This window comes from Empidonax traillii, unplaced genomic scaffold, assembly GCF_003031625.1.
Source record: "Empidonax traillii isolate 1590-97213 ecotype Southwest subspecies unplaced genomic scaffold, ASM303162v1 scaffold45:size3623477, whole genome shotgun sequence".
Taxonomy (NCBI): Eukaryota; Metazoa; Chordata; class Aves; order Passeriformes; family Tyrannidae; genus Empidonax; species Empidonax traillii.
The window spans coordinates 1,810,970-1,830,846 of NW_020955238.1; the positions used below are offsets into that span (position 1 = coordinate 1,810,970).

The 19,877-nt window shown below is 35.1% G+C and overlaps 1 protein-coding gene across 2 annotated transcripts in view; it reads right to left on the reverse strand.

Moving 5' to 3' along the window:
- PRKD1 (protein kinase D1) overlaps positions 1-19,877 on the reverse strand; it is a 124,777-nt gene that overhangs the window by 45,576 nt on the left and 59,324 nt on the right. For both annotated transcript variants that reach the window (XM_027878744.1, XM_027878743.1), the window contains exon 2: positions 14,160-14,298. In XM_027878744.1, coding sequence (XP_027734545.1) covers positions 14,160-14,298 — 139 coding nt within the window. The remainder of the gene's footprint in view (positions 1-14,159; positions 14,299-19,877) is intronic.

Below are 19,877 nucleotides of genomic sequence, written 5' to 3' on the forward strand. Positions count from 1 at the left end.
CAGATCTCTTATGATTTTACTTTGTCTAGGACTTAGAGTGAACTGTCTTTTTGTGTATATTACCAGATGTTTTTCTGTATTTCCAACCAAATCAAAGAAAAATGTTGGAAGAATCAAGCACTCACACTTTAAAATATATTTTGACGTTACTTAAAATATGAAAATACATTTATAGTCTTCACTTGTACAAAGAGAACAAAATACAGACATGTTAACTTCCCTATTTAATTTCATATTCAAGACAGGAATAAGGACAACTCCTCCCCAGTAGATCACTGGTCTGTAGAGTTTGAGAAGGATTTGTTTTTCTGGGCCTCTATTATCACAGCACACAGCCACGAGGAGGAAAAGTTGCCACAGTCAGACAGGAGACACCTCTATGGTCCTACTACATATGGGTATCAACTGAGCTGTGATAGGTCAGCAGCTGGATGAGATCAAATTATACATGCAAATCATATTGACCCTTGGTAATTCACTTCATCTCCTCTTGCCTCATCTATGAAATCGTGATATACATGTGAAGACATGGTCCTCAGCATTATGGACACTTCAGTCACATGACATGCTAAGACATACCGCCTCAGCAACTCAGGCCATTACAAACACATTGCTAAGCCTTCCCATCTCTTTACTTGTCTACCTCAGACTTTCCATCCAAAGTTCAAAGCCTCAGGGTCTTCTGTTCCAGACTTTTGCTCCTGAATTTTACAAGGCATATTTACCTACAACTTCATGAATAATATCGTGATTAACATCTCTGATTCTTTGCATAACAAAATGATCAAGAAAAAGCTATGCATCTAGGAACTTTCTCACAAAACTGGAACAGTGTGCCCTACCAGTTTCCAACAGAACTGTAATGTATACTTTTTTGTGACTGTCTCTCTAGTTTAAATTTGCACATACAAATATAAAATCAAGACGCTCACAAAAAGAGTATAAGTATAAGCAGTGATAAATACCATTTTTTCTACATTTCAACCATCCTAACTGAATAACTGCAACTTACAATATCACTTTATTTAATGATATATTTAAAAATCCATATTATTTTATACTGACATGATAAATATTCAAAAGTAAAAGGCAGGGAGGTAAAATGCATTTTATTTTAAATAAGCTTTAATTCTGGCAAGTACTGCAGAATACAGCAATATGAAGAACACAAAACATCACTCCTTCTCATTCTTTTGAAACTGTTTTGGCAATGTTCCACTCTGTTGAAAGGCATGGAAGTGTTTTGGGGTTTAATTTTTAAGGTAAAACCAGTGATTTTCCAGGCTTCAGATTTACATGTTCTCATCAGCATCAACAGACAGCATCCTGCTTCCTCTTCTCATGAAATGATGTTATGTCAGATCACTGTTCACTGAAACTAATGTGTCATCAGGGCTTGATCTGGAAATATGTCAGCTAGCAAGTTATACAAATCTTCAATCTGTATAAACATGCGTAATTCATATTTCTCGTTCTGCCACCTGTACAGCGCGATTTAACTTCTGTGGCTAAAGGTATCACAGCTTCAATTTTCAGAGCATACAATTCCAGAAGCAGTCCTTTATGAATTAGATCCTTCTTTTATACTTCTTCCATCATCTTGCAAGTCATAAGTTTTTTAAATTATATGACCAAAAAGCCTTTCATGTAGCCCTAGCATTTAAAGTTTTAACATTCAGAATATTCCTGTGTTATGCATTGAAAAAATAAAAGTCCTGCTGATGAAAGATTTTTTTTTCCAAATTAAATGGAGACCTTTCTTATTAACAGAAAAGCTTCTGTAATCAGGCTATCCTTTTGCTTTAACAAAGCACTGATGGGGTGAAGACAATTTTCTAACTGTATGTAAAATTGTGCAGTAAAAAAAGGAGGGCCTCCAAATATGCCTATATATATGCATATATAACCTGTATAACTTACTACTCTGCAGAAAAGTTTGCATTATTATGTTCTAATATGACACTGTTTTACTGTTAACTCTCAGGCTAACTAGTCATCATTTATTAAAGCTTTCCTAGTATCACCAAAACACAGACATTAAAACTACAACAGTTTTGACAAGACTATTTCACCAAATCTGTTAAGGACTTGGCTATTAATGGCTAGTACTCCTTGTTCTGGGCTTAGGGGCAGATCTATCACTCAGCACAGCTGTAAAGGAAAGCAAGACATTGTAAATGAGAGAGGTAAGGTCTTTCTTTCAGAAAGACGCAAATGATTTAGTCATCATTTTGTGCTCCAAGTCCAAAAAGCCCTTGAACTATTAGCAGAGGTGAGATCCTGCTAATATGAGTAACAGAGCTGCACATAATGGGCACTGTAATCTAGCATCCACGACTCTCACAAGCAGAAGAAATCATCAACCACAAGACTAGACGTATCTTGCAGCTATGAAAAGCAGGCATTTTCCCGCTACCCTCCCTAACTTGCAATGCATTTAAGAGTAATGTATCCTGTTGACTTCCTGCAGGCATTTGTAACTGAGCACACAGTTACAAGAAGTGCTGGCATTCAGTTAATTAGCTGCAGGAGGAGAGGATGGAGTGAGAAATACATTTTCAGAATTGAATTTGGAACTCTTGAGCAGAAGACTGCTACTTGCTAACTGCAGCCTAGTTGCAATTTTTTTATACCATCAGAATCATCAAAAGTGGCATGTCCTCAATCCTCCAATGAGAGAGATGGGAAACTGAATCACCTGCTACAAGGCTGATTACATATTGGGCTTCCGCTCATGAACTGTTTAGTTTGGAAACGTGACAAGGTTGGGTGTCTTCTAGCTGAGGAGCTAGAAGAGAAAGGTCCCCGAAAAGAAGCAGTCATCTCAGAAAGAAGGGAGGCTGGAAAGGTGATGCCAAAGGTTGGCAGCTGTAAGAGCAGCAGCACACCAGGAACAAACAAGACTTTGCACCCAGCCTTCTGTGGACAGCAGCTTCCTCTTTACTGGGAAGCACAGTGGGAAGCTGGCAAATGTTAGACTAGGAAGGAAGCAAATGAGCCGGTGTGGGAGGCATCCAAGTAAGGTCAAGGTTCTCATCTCCCTGGTTCCTAAAATCCAGTATCCAGATTCACTATGTGCTGTTGTTTACACTGTCTCATTGGTGATGTGCGAATTAAGCAGTAAACTAAAGGAGATACTAAACCATTTGCAATCATTTGTCCAGTGCTAGCTCAGATCTTTAAGGAGACTTTTAAGAGAAGATTAAAATTGATGAGTCAACGTGCTTGACTCATCTGTACCCTCTGAATTTTTGAAGTTCAGTTTTCATGTACTTGTATTCATTTGTGAATGATTCTACAGTTTCAAATCCACAAACTAGACAGCACAGTAGGTTTAACTTCATTTGAAATCCCATCATACAATTCTTTCATTATGAATTTATCCATTTTTCAGCCAAGTGGATTAAAAAACAGCAATATCTTAGTTCACAGATTCAGGCCCTGTCAATCATTAAACACTGCAGAAGTATCAATTTAGCATAGGAAAACAAAATTAAATACTCTGGAAGTTTACTGGAGCTATTGATGCAGTGTTCAAAATTAGTTCTGACTACTGGCAGTTAGGAGCAGCTTCAAACAAAAAATAAAGTCTCTTGTTCCTTTTCTATGTCTTGACTCATCTAAATCAATATCAAAAATATATGCTGCAAGTTCTTCACATCTTTATTTCCTCTTTCTTTAAGTTCTTCACATCTCTTTTTTAAGGACTCTGAATAAAAAAAAAATTAGTAGCACTTGTATAACTTACTTAATTCTCACAAGTTTCTTTAATAAAAGGTTAAGAAATTTTTGGTTACTTGGTGAATAAATGCTACTGGTTAAAAGAGTAAGTATAATGGAATTAGAAATACAATCTTATGTTGAATTCACTAAGGAACAACAGAATTTCTGCACATGTTAAACTATTTTTAACACACTTTACTATTAACTATCTGCAAAAGTCTAGATATCTTTTAGAATTACCTTAAGAATTCATAACTATATAACTCTACAGATTAAACACATGCAGGGTTTTTTGCATGGTATCATTTGGATGTCCACGGGCCCTGATGGGTTGTACCCAGAAGTGCTGAGAGAACTGGCTGATGTCCTTGCGAGGCCACTCTCAGTAATCTTTGAATTATCATGGTGATTGGAAGAAGTGCTCAAATTCTGGAGGAAACCAAATGTCACTTCTACCTTCAAGAAGGGCAAAAAAGAGGATTCAAGGGAACTACATGCCAGTTAGCCTCACATGAAGCCCCTGGGAAGGAATGAAACAACTAATCCTGGAAATATATGAACACTTCCGGAATATGCTTTAGTGTCTGTCTCATTAACAAAGCTTTTTCCAGGCCTCAGATTTTTGATATGGGATCATCAGAGGGAAGGAACAGAAGCATGACTGTATATATGAGTTTTCTCAGCCCCACTTGTATCTTTCTGGGATAAAACTAGAAAAGGAAGAAGGGAAATTAAAAATGCTAAAGAAATGCACAAGATGACATATAACCTGAAAGAAATAAATTAATTATTGCTCTGAATTGTGGATGATTTTCTAAAACGGATTAAAACAATTCAAGAATTACTCATCATGAAAACATCCCCACTGCCTGACCAGGTAGATCAGAAGGTCAAAATAAGCAAAATGTGTAGTTGCTCCACTAAAGACAACAGAAGTGTTCTACTGACTTAACAAGTTTACCCAGTATTTCACCTATGCACAAAAACAAGTAGAAATTAACACTGGGAAATGGTGACACCAATATTCTCTACTTGACATTCTGTGTTCAGTTTCTCTGAGAGAGATCCAAAAAGTTGTATGGTAAGAGACAGAAACTGATAAATGAGGAAAACCACTGGAGGCATGGAAGAGACTTCCATATAAGGAGAGATTAAAAGATTGGAATTGTTTTGTTTGGAGAGGAAGTGAGTAAGAGTTTACTGGATTCAAGAAGAGGAGGAAGCAAAAAAAAAAAAAATCAAACCAGGAAACAAAAATAACTGCTGTAGACTAACGTTCTGCACCAACAAACTAGAGCGATAGGAGCCTTCATGTCCTAAGAAGCAGGAAAGCTCACCAAAATTCTTTTTGGCCAGTCACATCTTAACTATGTTAACAGAAACATTCTTGGGGCCTCTTTAAAAGCCAGAGTGAGACAGATTTCAGTTGGAATGACACCATCTTCAGGCTTGAGTTACACTATTATCCAGATATAAAACCCAGCAGACTACAACCTGTGGCAGTTCCTGAGTCTCTTCCTCCTTAGTTTCCGTTTCAAACTGTGATATCCCCCAAGGGAAGGAGGTTTGCTTGTTTGTGCTCAGACCTCCTTTAGCGACAAACCTCAAGCACTTCCTAAAAGAAGATGTGTGTCTTACCACAAAGGGTTGTAAATATCATTTACTGGAAATTACCATGGACTATTTGCTCTTTCAAAATCAAAGCCAGCAGTCAGCCAATAGAAGTGAATTCGGTGAGTTCAATAGTGATATTGAAAGATGTATTTTTTACATTAAGCCATTTGAAAGCAATTTGAAACCTACTGGAACACCGAGTTATGGAGACCATGACTTCAGAAAGTCTGAAAATGCAGAGAGATTCTCCCAATACTAGATTTTTTTTTTCCTGATATACATCCAAGCAGTGTAGAATACACTGTTATATAATACAATTCATCCGATGGGCAAGTTATTCCAAGTTACCTTTCATTTTTCAATATGCTGAATCATTTACAGCTAAGAGCCATTCAAGGTTCACTACCATAATTTAAAAAATACACTGATACAAATGTTTCATCAAGCATGTATTGGTCAAAGAAACTGTTAAACAAATCTATCAAACAAAAGACTGTAAGACAAATCGAAGAGTTTTCTGCTTAGCCAAAGTAAAGCTTGTTCCCCATTAAATTTGTAGCTAATGAGAATGAACGAGGGAGGTTATTATTTGATGAAAAGAGAATTCTTCAAACGGTAACTGTTTCATGATTAAAATCTGTATTAGTTGCAAAAACAACTGAAAGAATATGAAGAACAGAGAAAAGGAGAAAAAAATTTAATTGAAGTTTTCCTACTCAAATATTTAAAAAAGATGATTTAAATTTCCAAAAGAGGTGAAAACCTTTTTACTAATATACAACTTCAAGTGATCCTATAGCAGTGATCTTCAAAGTCAGGTGCACACATCCCTGGGTCCACACAAGACAATTCATTAGGGTGCAGAAAGAAAATATTAGAACTTAATCAACATACATAATTTATAAGAAAATAAATATACATATATTGAGGGCGCATGCTCAATGATTTTTAGTGATGGGGTGCACAATAAAAAAGTTTGAACTTTGCCACTACCTTTAAGAATAGCTCAAGTGCTTTTAAGGACACATCTCCTGAAAGAATTTATAGCTACGTCCAAGTTTCACACACCATAGAGGTACGGAAAGACTAAACAGATTAAGTACATTTGTAAAACAATAAACAGAGTTGATTTATCCTTTAATGAAAATACATTTTTATTGTCATGCACTTTTTTCTATCAATGCCTTTTTAATTATAAGCATTTCATACTGATTCAGATGACTAATCAGATCATAACATTGCAATGTAAGACTAAATAAGCATAAAAATATCCACTAATATATAGGAAAATGTACTTCAGACTCTAAGTTTCATTCATCACCTCAGGTCTTTTGAGAAAGGATCAGCTGAAGTGTGGGCTGCTGAAGTATAATACTTGAATAACCTATTGAGATACTGTTACTAAGGGAATTGTGTTAAACTCAGTAAAAATTATAATACCTAAAACCTTTCAGAAAAGGCTAAATGTGGTATGTATCATATTAGGAAAACTGAGAAAAAATAACATGAAATATTTTTAAAATTTCTTCACTGAACTAAGATGTTTTAAGGAGAATAAGGGTTTCTTTAACTCCAAAGGCTTTAACGTATATATTTAGCATAAAATTAAAACAAAGAATTAATTTGGTCTACTTTAGAAGCTGATAGATATTTTATTTAGACATTAACTGCAATTAATGTAGCTAATCACTTTCAATTCCACCTTTCTGGGAAAGCTGGCTATACAAATTACTGATGCATAACAATTAAAAATCACGTAATTGCTTTTTCTATCTTAATCATAATGACACAGAAATATGCAGGTATTGAGGTTATCCTGTTAAACTGATGTAACAGGAAATATGTTTCTTTTCAGTGAAATCACGTCGTAAGAACACAAAAGCATAAGAACGACAGGATCAGACAAAAACCTAAGCCTGGAATACTGTCTTTGAAAAAGAGGAGTTCCTAAAGCAGCATCAGCATTCTCTGAAGCAGAGAAGGTAACAACGGTAGGTGACACAAGGACATTACAAGTCATTTTCTTTTTTGCTGCCACTGCTGACACCTGACACTTTACTAGTCATGCTTTCATGATCATTCATTGATGTATTTTAACAGCAGAGACCTACAAACCTTACTGGTAACCTGCTTCCACTGTGAAAACAGCATGCTTTTCTACCCTTTGTTTCCCAAGTCATAAATAGTTATTTATCCATTTTAGCATCTATCCTCTTCTTTCATGAAAGCATAGTTTCTTTATGAACATTTGGGAAAAAAGTGTTTGCATTAAATCTGGAGAACCAAATAAACTATCTCAAATGAACAGAAAATTTTATTAAACAGCATGCAAATAAATTGAAAATGTATTATCTCAAAAAACTTGACAATTAAAGGTGCATAAGGCAGGATGTCTGATCTGATCTATTAGCTTGCAGTGGAACAGTGATCTCTCATGTACAGGCCCTGTCCTGACAGAAGGATTTGTGCAGCTTTAAGAGAATTAATCTTCCCTATCAACAGTATTTTTAAACAACATTTAATTTAATTTTTTCTAAATAGAAATTGACATTATTTAGAATTATCAACTAATCAAGCTTTAAAAATGACATCTAAAATCTTGAGTGAGAAATCATTAAAGTTCAAAAAGCTTACTTAAAAATGTAATTTTGTTCCTATGATGAAATACACGGTTTGCTTTCTTGCAATCCACATTCACAAAATCTTAACATTATTTCAGAGTTTCCACTGCTGAAATAATCACAAAATACTAAAAACATATAGAAAGGCCCAAGGAGGAACAACTAGCATGGCCTGTATTTCTGCAAGAGCACTAGCAGCAAAGCTGACATATTAGATGTTTCACTACTAACATTTTACTGTCACATATCACTTTTTACTCAGTGTGTACTGTCAGTAATGCAGCCAGAGAATATAAGGGAATTATGTTGATATATATTTTTTTCATCCTATTTTTACCTACTCCCTCTTGCAGTAGAAAGAAAATAATAGGAGGGCAAGACAGGAGAGGGAGTTCAGAATAATTCTGGTTAGGTAGAAAAAAATACAAACCTTGAGGTCTGTATCCAGAAGGTAAAAATTACCACACTTATAAACAGTAGAAAAGACAGTGAGGCAAATACAAACAAAAACGGAAATAATCTTTTAGTCCTAAGAACTTCAGATACAAAGTCATCTATCTGAAATTCATGATCCAGGAATGATGTAGACCAATAAACAGTGAGGGATACAAAATCAACCCACTTTAGCCTAATCATAAGTCTTACTTCTACAGAAATACTAAAATAGATGACAGATAGAGGATGACTAATTGTTAAAGATACCATCTTAGACAGAATAGAAAAATTATATCTGTATTTCTCAAAACACAGAAAAAGAGCAAGTTAACATAGCCATGAAGGCACCAATAGAAGAAGGATGCTCTTCAATCACAACTAAGCAAAATCATAAACTGTGACCATCTATGGAAGTATTATAAAATTATGTTCAAAGATTCAACATCATAGTGTTTCATCTCAAGGAGCTGGCAGCTGAACTAACATTCCAATACAGTTGTGTTAATATATGTCATTTACTGTAATTGTATAGCTATCCACAGCTTTTATTCAGTTAAACATATTTTAATAAAGACAGTATAAGCTGTATTGAATTCAAATAAAATGTCCACGTTAACAACCAGGTGATGTATCATCCATGTGATACTAAAACAGAAACAGCTTCTTAACAAAAGCAGTGGATCAATTTCTGCCCTCATCAGCTCAGCAAGGGAACGTAAAATAGCTGCTATTTGACTTTCTCACTTCAGGAATCCTGCCAAGTTAAGCTCAACTGCTCACAGCAAGCAGATGAAGTACATTCCACTAATTCGCACAAGAGGCTAATGTTTCATTGTCTGCCTTCCAGCAGCAGACAAAAACCTCTTACATCCCAATGTAACTTTGCCCCAATAAAAACAAGCTAGATTTTTTTATAAGCAAACTCACATTAAAACTGTAACTATACAACTGGGTTTTTTTCTCTATATCATGAATAGACTTAGCAATATTTACACAGCAGTTTTTAATAAACTTCATGAACGAGGTACAGGATAGGACATAAACTATGCTGGCAAGAGCATAAGTCTAAAGGCATCTAAAGCAATTGTTTCCTTGAAGTCTTAGAAAAACAGAACTCAAAAAGAGAATACGGATGTACAGAGCCCCAGCTCTCATCTGTCAGCTTGTTCTGCACAGTAAGTGCCTCCATTTAAGGGGAAAAGAGCAAATGCAGTTAACTTGAAAAAGGTCACAGGTACACATGTGAAGTGCTACAGGTTGCATCTACAGACAGCTTAAAATAGTAACTTCAAAACATCTTTCATTTTAGAAAGGGGTTAACTTCACCCCGGGGGTGGTTGGGCACTGGAACAGGCTCCCCAGGGAAGTAGTCGCAGCACAAAGCCTGACAAGAAGTGTTCAGACAATACTCTCAGACACATGGTGTGACTCTTGGGGATGGTCCCGTGCAAGACCAGATTTGGACTCAATGATCCTCGTGGGTCCCTTCCAACTCAGCATACTCTGTGATCCTGTGATTTACAATCTAGATCTCATGTAACAACTTAATGTAAAAGCTCGTTAATTATTTACCTTCTCCAGAAAGGAAGGGTAGGAAGGACAGCATCTCTCTATCATTAATATCAATTCATCAGCATTAACAAATTGCAGTTGAAAAAATTATTTTTAAAATCTAGTCAAAATAACACTTAATATCTCCAGAAACCTAGGAGCTAACTTAAGAGATTTTATCACAGCAAAAATATTCCATTCTGTTCAAATCCATTGTGAATTTTACATTATGCTATTTTGGTAATTCATGTTTGCATCCTTTATTTCACGAGTGGAACATGAAAGTTAACTTTTCAGAGCTTCAGTTGAAGCTTTTGGCAAATATTACTTGATAACATCAAGCCTGAAGAACATTTTTCAGCTTCAACTCACTTCACACAGATCTGCTTCCTTTTCTTGAGCAAACACTAAGACTGCATTTTAGAGAGAGAGAGACCTAAACAGATGCAACTTCTGGTTTCCCTTCCTCTCAGTGTTTATAAATGACTGACTACTCATTTACAGACATCTTTGATTGTAACTTTGACTGCAACTTCTGTACCTTGTTCCCTGATTTTGGGCTGCCTACTCATTTCTGACAGTATTAGAACCAAAAGGAATCCTTCCTACAAATATACCTTGATAAAATCCTTTCTTAAAAGATTTGTATCCTTTACAGTCTGAAATGCAACAAAACAAAATACATGCTGGATTCAATAAGCACATTAGTGGAGATTTCCACAGCAGTAGTAAAGGATTTTCCTCTTTTGTGCATATGAAGACAAGATGAACTTTCCAACATTTTGGAGAAAAATGAAATAGAAAATGCAAAGCTAAGAAAACAGAAACATATAAAGCTGCACATTACTGACAGAAGGGTATTAGCGGTACTGTTCAATGAACGCCCAGTAGTGCAGCCTAAGAAACCAATGCATTCAACATACAAATTTGTGGGTTTAATACATTTTTCAAGTGTCCCCATGTTATTATACAAATACTATCAAGAATCCCATGTAGTCAACTGAAATGAAGTGTTCAGATATTTAAGAAAAACATATAAAAGGAAGAAAATAAGAAGTTAAAACTGCATTTATGAGAGCTACTAATGTTCATAACAAAAGTTCTCTTTTCCTCTTTTAATGTGCAGCTAACCAAATCTGCAACTCAGCACACCCTTTTGCTTCCACTCTTACAATAATGCCAGTCCTTTCACTTCCAAAATGCCAGAATCTATACTGGCACTGAACCACAATTCATCTGGCTGACTGCAACAGCCTGTGCTTATCTCCTCCGGACCAGTCAGCAGACAGACACACAACATTTGTTCAGCAGCTTCCATGATTCTTGCACTCTATTAAAATCCTACTGCATACTGCTCCAATGCAGAATGCAAGTAATAATGTTCCTTAGGAATAAGAAAGCACAGCAGATGCTGCATTCTAACTTGAATAAATTTTTTGTGTTTCACCAGAAATCTCTAACACAAACTGTTTCTGTTATACAGCATGACATCCACAGGTACAATTTTCTTCTCTAAAATGGACTAAATTGCTTCAGCTACAGTGGGCAACCCCTCTCTACTATAAGTTTTTGTAGATAACTTTCAACTCTTTTAAGAACCTACAATATAGGCTCTAAACCAGATGACGATCACACTTATTAATCTTTAAACTTTGAAGAACATAAGAGGAATAAGAAAAAAGAAAACACCACAGGTCGTCCAGACTTTAAAAAAAAAAACCAAACAAACAACTTGTTATTGAGTAAACTACAATGAAAATTAGAAAATGCATACTACTAGGATATGAACTGATTGCATAACCCTGTAGTAACTAGGACTAACAATTCAGTTTTCTCTACTCTGCCCAGTATTGACCTGTGCAATTAAAAATGAAGGCAGTCAATCAGTGCAGCTTTTGACATCAGATATCAGTGCCTAAGGGATGTTGACCCAAAGCACAAGGAGATTTCAGCAGCAAAGCTGCAGCACTAACACGGTGTTCAACTGTCTCTTTCAGATGTGTCATTCAAGAACAACTGCTATAATAAACCTTGCTTTTACAGGACTTTAGAATGCATATTCTGTTTAGAAATTTTTAATGAAGGCTGGAAATAAAACACTTCAGCCAGTTCAGTATATTCATCTGAACACATATTGCATTTCATTTTCCTTCCCACTGCTTAAGTGCTCAGTATCACACACTATAGTGCTCAAAGCAATCTCCCCTGTTTTCAGGTTTTTTCTCCCTTCAAAATAATTTTTCATCGTACATTATTAAACATCCTGAAAAAGATTTCTTATGGCCCTGCATTTAGACAGACTTTTTCTTTTAATTAAAAATGAGAGATAACTTGACAGGCACTATTGCCAAAATCCTTGGTAATTTGAAACTACATCTGGATATTTTTCAACAAAAACTGCCTGCATTAGTTTGAATAATTCCCCACATACTATAGACTGCTTATGCAGTTCTTTCTCTTCTTCAGTGTTGCAGAACTCGAAATACCTTCCTCCCCTACATAACACAGGAACTGTCTGCGAAAATGAATTGCTGCATTTAGTTAAGGCTCATCTGTGGAAGGGCACTGATGCTCTTAAGTGCTTACACAGGAAATGTGTTTAACTTCTTGAATAATTTGAGACATCTGAATAGTGCCATCAATTAGGCCATGACCATATTACAAGTTTCATTTGCTGTCCTTTGCTCTTAAAGATTAAACACCTACTTGCCTAATTTTGGCAAACTAGAAGATACATGGTCTCCATTTCAAAAGCAATACACAATATATCAAATAAAGCACTAAAGTCTTTGATATCTTCTTTTTTCAATGCATCCTAATTACTGATCTGTAGTAATTACTTTATGTGGGAAATATTAAAGAGAAAATTGATATATTTTGGAAAGGGAAAAAATTGTTTCCTAATACAGAAAAGATGAATAATGACCTAAGGAATGACTTGCATTACTCCTTATTGTACTTTTTCCTCTTCTAATAAAAGAGTATGGAATAGGGTGCTACAGAAGAAAACTGTATTTAAAAGCTCAAGTAACTTAGATTAGATTATGTGACCTAAGTCTTACTTCTTCCACTCTTTTCAGCACCCATTAAGACTTTGCCTTTCTCTTCACTAATCCTACACTCTTCTATAGTTTCAATTTCTACTTTCATATGACATATGCTCTTCTGTATTTTTTAGCCTCTTTCCAGATGCTCTAACTGCATGTTGCAATGGCAAAAATACAGCCCTTCAGCCATCTTCCAAGTTTTATTTGTCAAATAACACCTCTACATCTTTACAGTTCCAGCATTCACTCTACTGCATGTCCTTGTAAACTCCGCATCAGTCCTAGTCACATACCTCATATCTTAGATGTAAGCTTTTGACAAGTCTTATTGACAGTCCATGGCATCCCCTGACTTCCTCTGCATTCCAGTCACATAATTTGTGCTTATTTCCTTCTTCAGTTATAGCAATCCATTCTTCATGACTACTCTGCTGGCCAAACATGCTTCTAAAATCCATTTGCCATTTGACTGCCTCCAAAATTTGGCCTTTTACCTCATGACTCACTCATATCTCTTCTCAAATCCCCCTTCACCTGCTAGTCACCTTCAGACTGCAACTTTCACTCCCTGGCTTTGCATGAACTTGTTCCCTCTGACTTTTTTATTCCCAAGTCCTAAATAGTTATTCTCTTTTGTTCCACCTTTTCAATTTCCATACCTTTCACAGAATCAATAATTGTGTACATGAAGCATCCAGCACTCATTTTGGACAGTCATCCACACAAAGCATATCTTTTTTTTTTTTTTTCTTTCCTACTTAGAATTTAAATTTTTCTCTCCCCTTCCTCTCATAAGTTTAAAAAAATAAATCATGTAAAGAGTCAAAGCAGTCCTGGCAGGTATAATTACACAAGGCTTTGACAAAGCAATTACTGTATTTCCAGTGGACAATCTCATGGCACTTCACATAAAGTAAAAGTTTATTAACATTAACCCACTGCTTAACTAGTAACATGGACAAAAGAGGTTTTTACAAAGTATACAGTGCAAGAGAAAAAAAAAAGGCATAATATGCCTATATGCATCTGAGAGAGGAATCAAGAAAAAGGAAATTTTATTTCTATGGACTCTCACCTATGCTGGATCAAAATCTAACCAGGAGAAAACTACTGCAGATATTTTCAGTTGCAAAAGCAGGACAGTAATTTTTTACTGTTTTTTAGTTACCTGATAAGACAACTTCAACTAGGTCTCCTTCTTGGATATCTGCAGCTGATTTCACCAACTGGAGAATGTTTTCAGAGGTAGGGTCATGGCGGAAGAGCAGGATTTTGTCATACATTCCGTAGAAACCACATTCAGGAAACTGCAATACAAACCCATCAGAATTTACTTTGCTGTGAAATACATCACTGTACACTACAATAATGTATAATAAAATCCTGAGGACAGACTGGACCGCTTGTTAGACTAGTACCAAATAGGATATATATTTTTTCATGTATGAAAAAATTTATCACTATATTCTGAAAATGTTTTTTTCCCTAAGCAAGAAAGTTCATTTGCCTTCCTGTAAGCAAAGCAGTATCGACTAGCAAATGAGGGAGAAGTGTATCTCTTAGCTACTGCTGATAACTTTTTCAAACACAAGCTCCTGAGCAAGATGATTTAATGAGACCCTCCTGGAGCAGATGTCCTCCATGTTATATTATTCCATGATTCTATGATCTCTCCCCAGATAATTGCCAAAAACATGCCTTGAGGCCAAAAGAAATACATTTCAGCTCTGCCTAAGATGCAATGCCTAAATGATAGCTCATTATGAAATACCTATTTCTTGAGGCTGAAATTACTAGGCACATAAAGCAATGCTTCCAAACTTAATCATAATCATTTACTTCAATGCAGAGAAGTTGTAGCTTTGAAATCAGATTACATGCTGTTTAAACTAAAAAAAGATTTTTAAAAACCCTGAGGTAATATAGGTAACTTGTGTTTTTTCCTTTTTTTTTTTTCTGCAGCACAAAAGTTACTGAAAGTTTTTTTCATGCCCCCAGCCTAAAGAACTCAGATTTTGTTCTGAAAACACAACCAAGAAACTCTTTGTTACAAAAATTCTGTTCAGTCTTACAATGCACTACTCTGTTTTATCACCATGCAGTGAAAAAAACACAATTATAGCCAGAGCTTGAGACATAAACTAGCATGTTTTGCAGTAGTGTAATTTCCAGAATGCAGAATAAAAGGAATTCAACAAAAAGTACTTTAAAACAATATATTCATTACTGATTACTGGAAGCTTTGGAATCTATCCAAGTATCCCAACACTTTTTTAAAGTTTTGAAGCATGTACCAAAAAGAGAGAGAGAGGAAAAAAAAATAGTCAGATCTCTGGTTTGAATGAATACATCTAAATGAATTTTTTTCTGTCTTCTTATTCCAGGTTATACCGTGAATACCAACACACTCCTAATTCTTGGTGGAGCAGATTACCTGCCTGAAAAAAAAAAACAGTTAGTGAATTTAGTTACTCAGACAGGTTTTATACTGAACAGAAAGAATTTCTGGTCTCTCAAGAACATAGGAATTACTCACAGAATATCTGCAAAGTCTGCTACAGTACATATATTTAAAGATGCACAAAACTGGTTCACATCCACTATCTACCACATTAAAAATCGACGGATCATTTATGTATATGACATGAGAGACTAATTAAAGTCCATTTCCTTGAGTACCTGTATCATTCACCAATTACGAACTGAAAGAGTTGGCAATCTATTGTCAAACTTTGCAAAGGCTGGCACCAACGCGTGCACTTCTGAACATGCATTACGAAGAACCTTAATTGTCAAGGCAGTAGTTCCTAAACTCTGTTAAACAATAAATTATTCAACCTATAGTCAAAAGCATTTCTCTAGGACAAGAACAAACTAAATTATGGCTCAGATGTAAAACAGTTGCTTTAGCTTTCAAAGAAATTTGCTTTACATTAAGCATAAGTGGGAGTGAATCAAAGCTTTTGAAGGGAGATGTAACCTGAACTGCAATTACACTCTGCATCCATACTGGTTCTAACATAGCCTAGGTAATAGCGGATGACACAGGCACTGACACCTGAGTGTCTAACGGAGTCATTCAATGTCTAACCCACTAGTGCTGAGCAGAACCTGAAAGCCTGGTGGATCCACTGAGATGCCTGTGCCACGAGGCTCCACAGCTGAACAAGCACTTCTTCCCTCACCCCAGTGCCACTGGCAGCAGCAGATTGACTCTTCTCTTAAATATTTTTAATTTAGAACATTCATGAGAAAGTAATCCTGGTAGAATTGTAATTTTAATTCATAAAATTCCTATCTTGCCACAGTATACAAACCTAATGGCAGTCCTAAGAATTTCCTTTTACAGAAGCAGTGAAATACCAGCCAATCCTTTTCAGACACTGCAAGATTTTTTTAATTTCACTGATTTCAGAGATATCACAGGCATTTCCTTCTAAACTCATTATGATTTAAATTGGTTGTTCTCTCTATATATTCCCATTCCATTTGCTTTTTTTAAATCAGGTCCATTTCTTCTATCTAAAAAAGGTATTTGAGATATTATATATATTACGTATGTGTGTATAAAAATGTGTATCTTGAGGTATCATTTATTATACTCTGTAGAGAAAAGTAAATTCAATCACAACATTTTTTGATAAATTATATACAATAATTATTTTTTGTATTTGAATTAGTTTTCCCCAGATAAACTACTTTCATGTCAGGAAAGCATTTTCAATGGTGCAATTCTTCAAACATTATATAAGGACCAACTGTTGCAACAATGAAAGAAATTCCCTTAGCTAAATTCATTCCTGCCAACAATAATGTTGATTAGGACAGACAAAAGTAAACAAAAACCAGCTACATAGCTTGGTACTACAGCACTATAAATAACATTCTGTTTTGCTAAACACAGGACAAAAAAAGGAAACAATGGTATTGGAGCTAAATTCCCCAATGCTAATAAAAGGCCTTTTTTGCAACTTAAGAGCTGCCTAAAGTGGAATTACCACAGTTAAATGGGAATTGTAATTCCCATAATGAGGAAATGCAATATTTCTCTAAGAATGTGTAAAACTGTTGATGTTAAAATTAAAATATAAACCTATCCTAAGAAGATGAACAAGTATTATATTTTCTAAAAGGGCAGTTAATGTTGTCCAGCCTTGCTGTGCAGATGCCATTCATTACTATGTTTATATCAGTGCAACAGAGTTATAGGGGAAGCTCAGTATTATTTCCTCATTCTATATTACTTGCAAACAGCCTGTAACATACCATAGTAGAGGAAACTGTCAGAAAACTGTTGCAAAGGTAATACCACATATAAACAACAACTACTCCCAAAGTAAACTATTGTCTAATCTTCCATTTCTTCTGCAGAAATGGAAATATAATCTGCTGTTTTTCATCGTACTGACAATTACGTTAAAAAGAAAAAATTAATTGCTCACATGAAGAAACAAAATTCTGACAGCAAGTAAACTGGCTATTTACCAGGCTTAAAACTTCAAGGAAGATCTGCGTCCTGGAAAGTTGCACTGAATTGACTTAAGATTTGATTGGTACTGATCATGTGACTATTTATAAAGCAGACACATGTAAGCTTGCAGGCTAAAGTTTCAGTCCTTAGTGTAAAATAGTATTCATATAGACAAATACACAGTATAGTCAAACTGGTTTCAGACAGCTTGGTAAGGAAAACTTGTAGTTTAGAGGTCATCTCCATGTAAAATCAGCTTTCAGGGATAGCAGAAGGGGACTGTTTGAAGTTTTAGCAAGAAGATGTTTCTGGATCAAGCCGCAAGTTAATTTTTCACTTGTCCAGTATAAAATTAAAATCTAAATATTCTGTTAAGAAGATAGCATCCATTACTATTGCTCCTAGTTATTACAAATAAATTACACTTTATATTATAGCAGCTTTTATGGTAAAAAGAAGGAACATTACTACCATTTGAAGTCAGTCACAATAAGCACACACTAAAGCCATTTGCTTCTTTCCTTTTCTAAAAATATTACATCACCATTATCTACCTATAAGACTTAAAAAAAAAAAATTTAAAAACAATTTTTTCAGATGAAAAAGACTGCTGATCAGGATCTCAAATAATAACTTATTATTGCTAAGCTTGTGAGCGCTATGGCAGAAGATTGTTCATAAAACACAGGCAAAAGGAGTCTCAGCACTAACCTTTCCTCACCAGATATCAAAACAGAAGCAATCACTGCAGTGTTTTTACCCTTAGCAACTATGAACATCTCAAGAAAATCCACCAAAATATTTCATCAATAACTATATAGAAGTCAAATGACTACGCAAATCCTGGATTTTCATTTAAAAAGCCTTCAAGTAATACTACAAAAAAACTGCAGACTCGAACTTCAATAATTAGAACCTCTAATTATAAGTATTCAGTAATTCATTTAATCCATTGCACCAGTCAATAATTTCAATGGCCTATGTCCCTCCACATGCAAACACAAGTTGAACTATGTACATTCATAATCATGTTGTCCTATTAACAGCTGTTCTCAAAACAAGGATCAAAGGCAAAATGACAGAAGGCAAGATTAGCCATATGTAAACTCTATCCACTTACTGTGACAATCATATGGTTTTATTATTACAGAAATTTAGAATACCTGATATAGCTAAGTGCTAACGTATTTTCCAATTGAATTGTAAGGCTTTCAAAAATTAATAATAACAAGCCATATACACAGTTATCTGAATGGAGAACCTATTCACCCTTCTTCTTTGCTGGGCTAAAACAAAATTTCAAATAGAAATTAACTTAAAGGAAAGATGAGACTGTCTACAGTGAGACAACTCTCTCATCAGTTTGGTTTAATAATTATGTATTTGGAAGATTAGCACAGTAAGTATCTCAAATGAAAAACAGATGAGAAATAAATTTCTTCCACATGAAGTACTTTATTTGGAAGAACTGGAAAATACATACTCGAAATGCTGATGATGGTTTCAGTGCAATTACTAATGCATTCCAACAGTGAAAAAAGTCAGTTGCTGTGATAATTTTGCAAAAAGTCTTCTTTCAACATAATAAAATTGGAATGTTTTTGTAACATACAGGTAGATAGATTTGCAGTGCTAAGGGTGAACAAGAAAAAGAAAAAATAGTCCTCTTCTTGTTTCTATCTTTTTGTATTTTACTACAATTTTCTCCTGTAAGGGTTAGTGTCTGTTGCATTATTCTAGGAAGTAATGAGTTGTCTTTTTGATTTTTTCAGCCCCTGATGACCTTTTCCTTAACATGAAACGGAACTACATCTTCTTTAGTGATGACTGCATTTTTCTTCTAAATTAGTTAGCTTTTTACAAGCCATCCACTAAGAGAAGTCCTTAATGATTACCATAACAGCAACTACAACCAGAACCTTGATAAAACCTGGAAGTCTTTCACAGCACAAAGATAATGATCCAGCACACTAAAGACTGCAGGATAAACAATGTCTTCACACAGCATATGGAGAAGCTGAGTCACACTGAATGTTTGCTGACTTAACTTGCTCAAACACAAGTAACCTTGACCTAACCAAAACACGATTGATGAACTGGGCCTAATATGTGCATAAATAAATTAATGGTCCTACACTGATACAACTGGTTTAAGATATAAATGTACAGAATTTTTGAAACAATGATATTAACCAAACTGAAACATTCTTCTTTCATATTCTTAAAATAACAATGCATTTTATTTTTAGAAGTCAGAATTTCCTTTCTCTGCAGAGGTCAAAATACAGAAAAATCACGTCACTGAAGAGCCAATCTGTGAGCAAGAGGACTGTCTAAATTTTCACCTAGCTGTGGCAGTCACTAATAACACACTTTCAAAACTCAAAAGATTTTTTTAAAAGGTTCTATTTACCA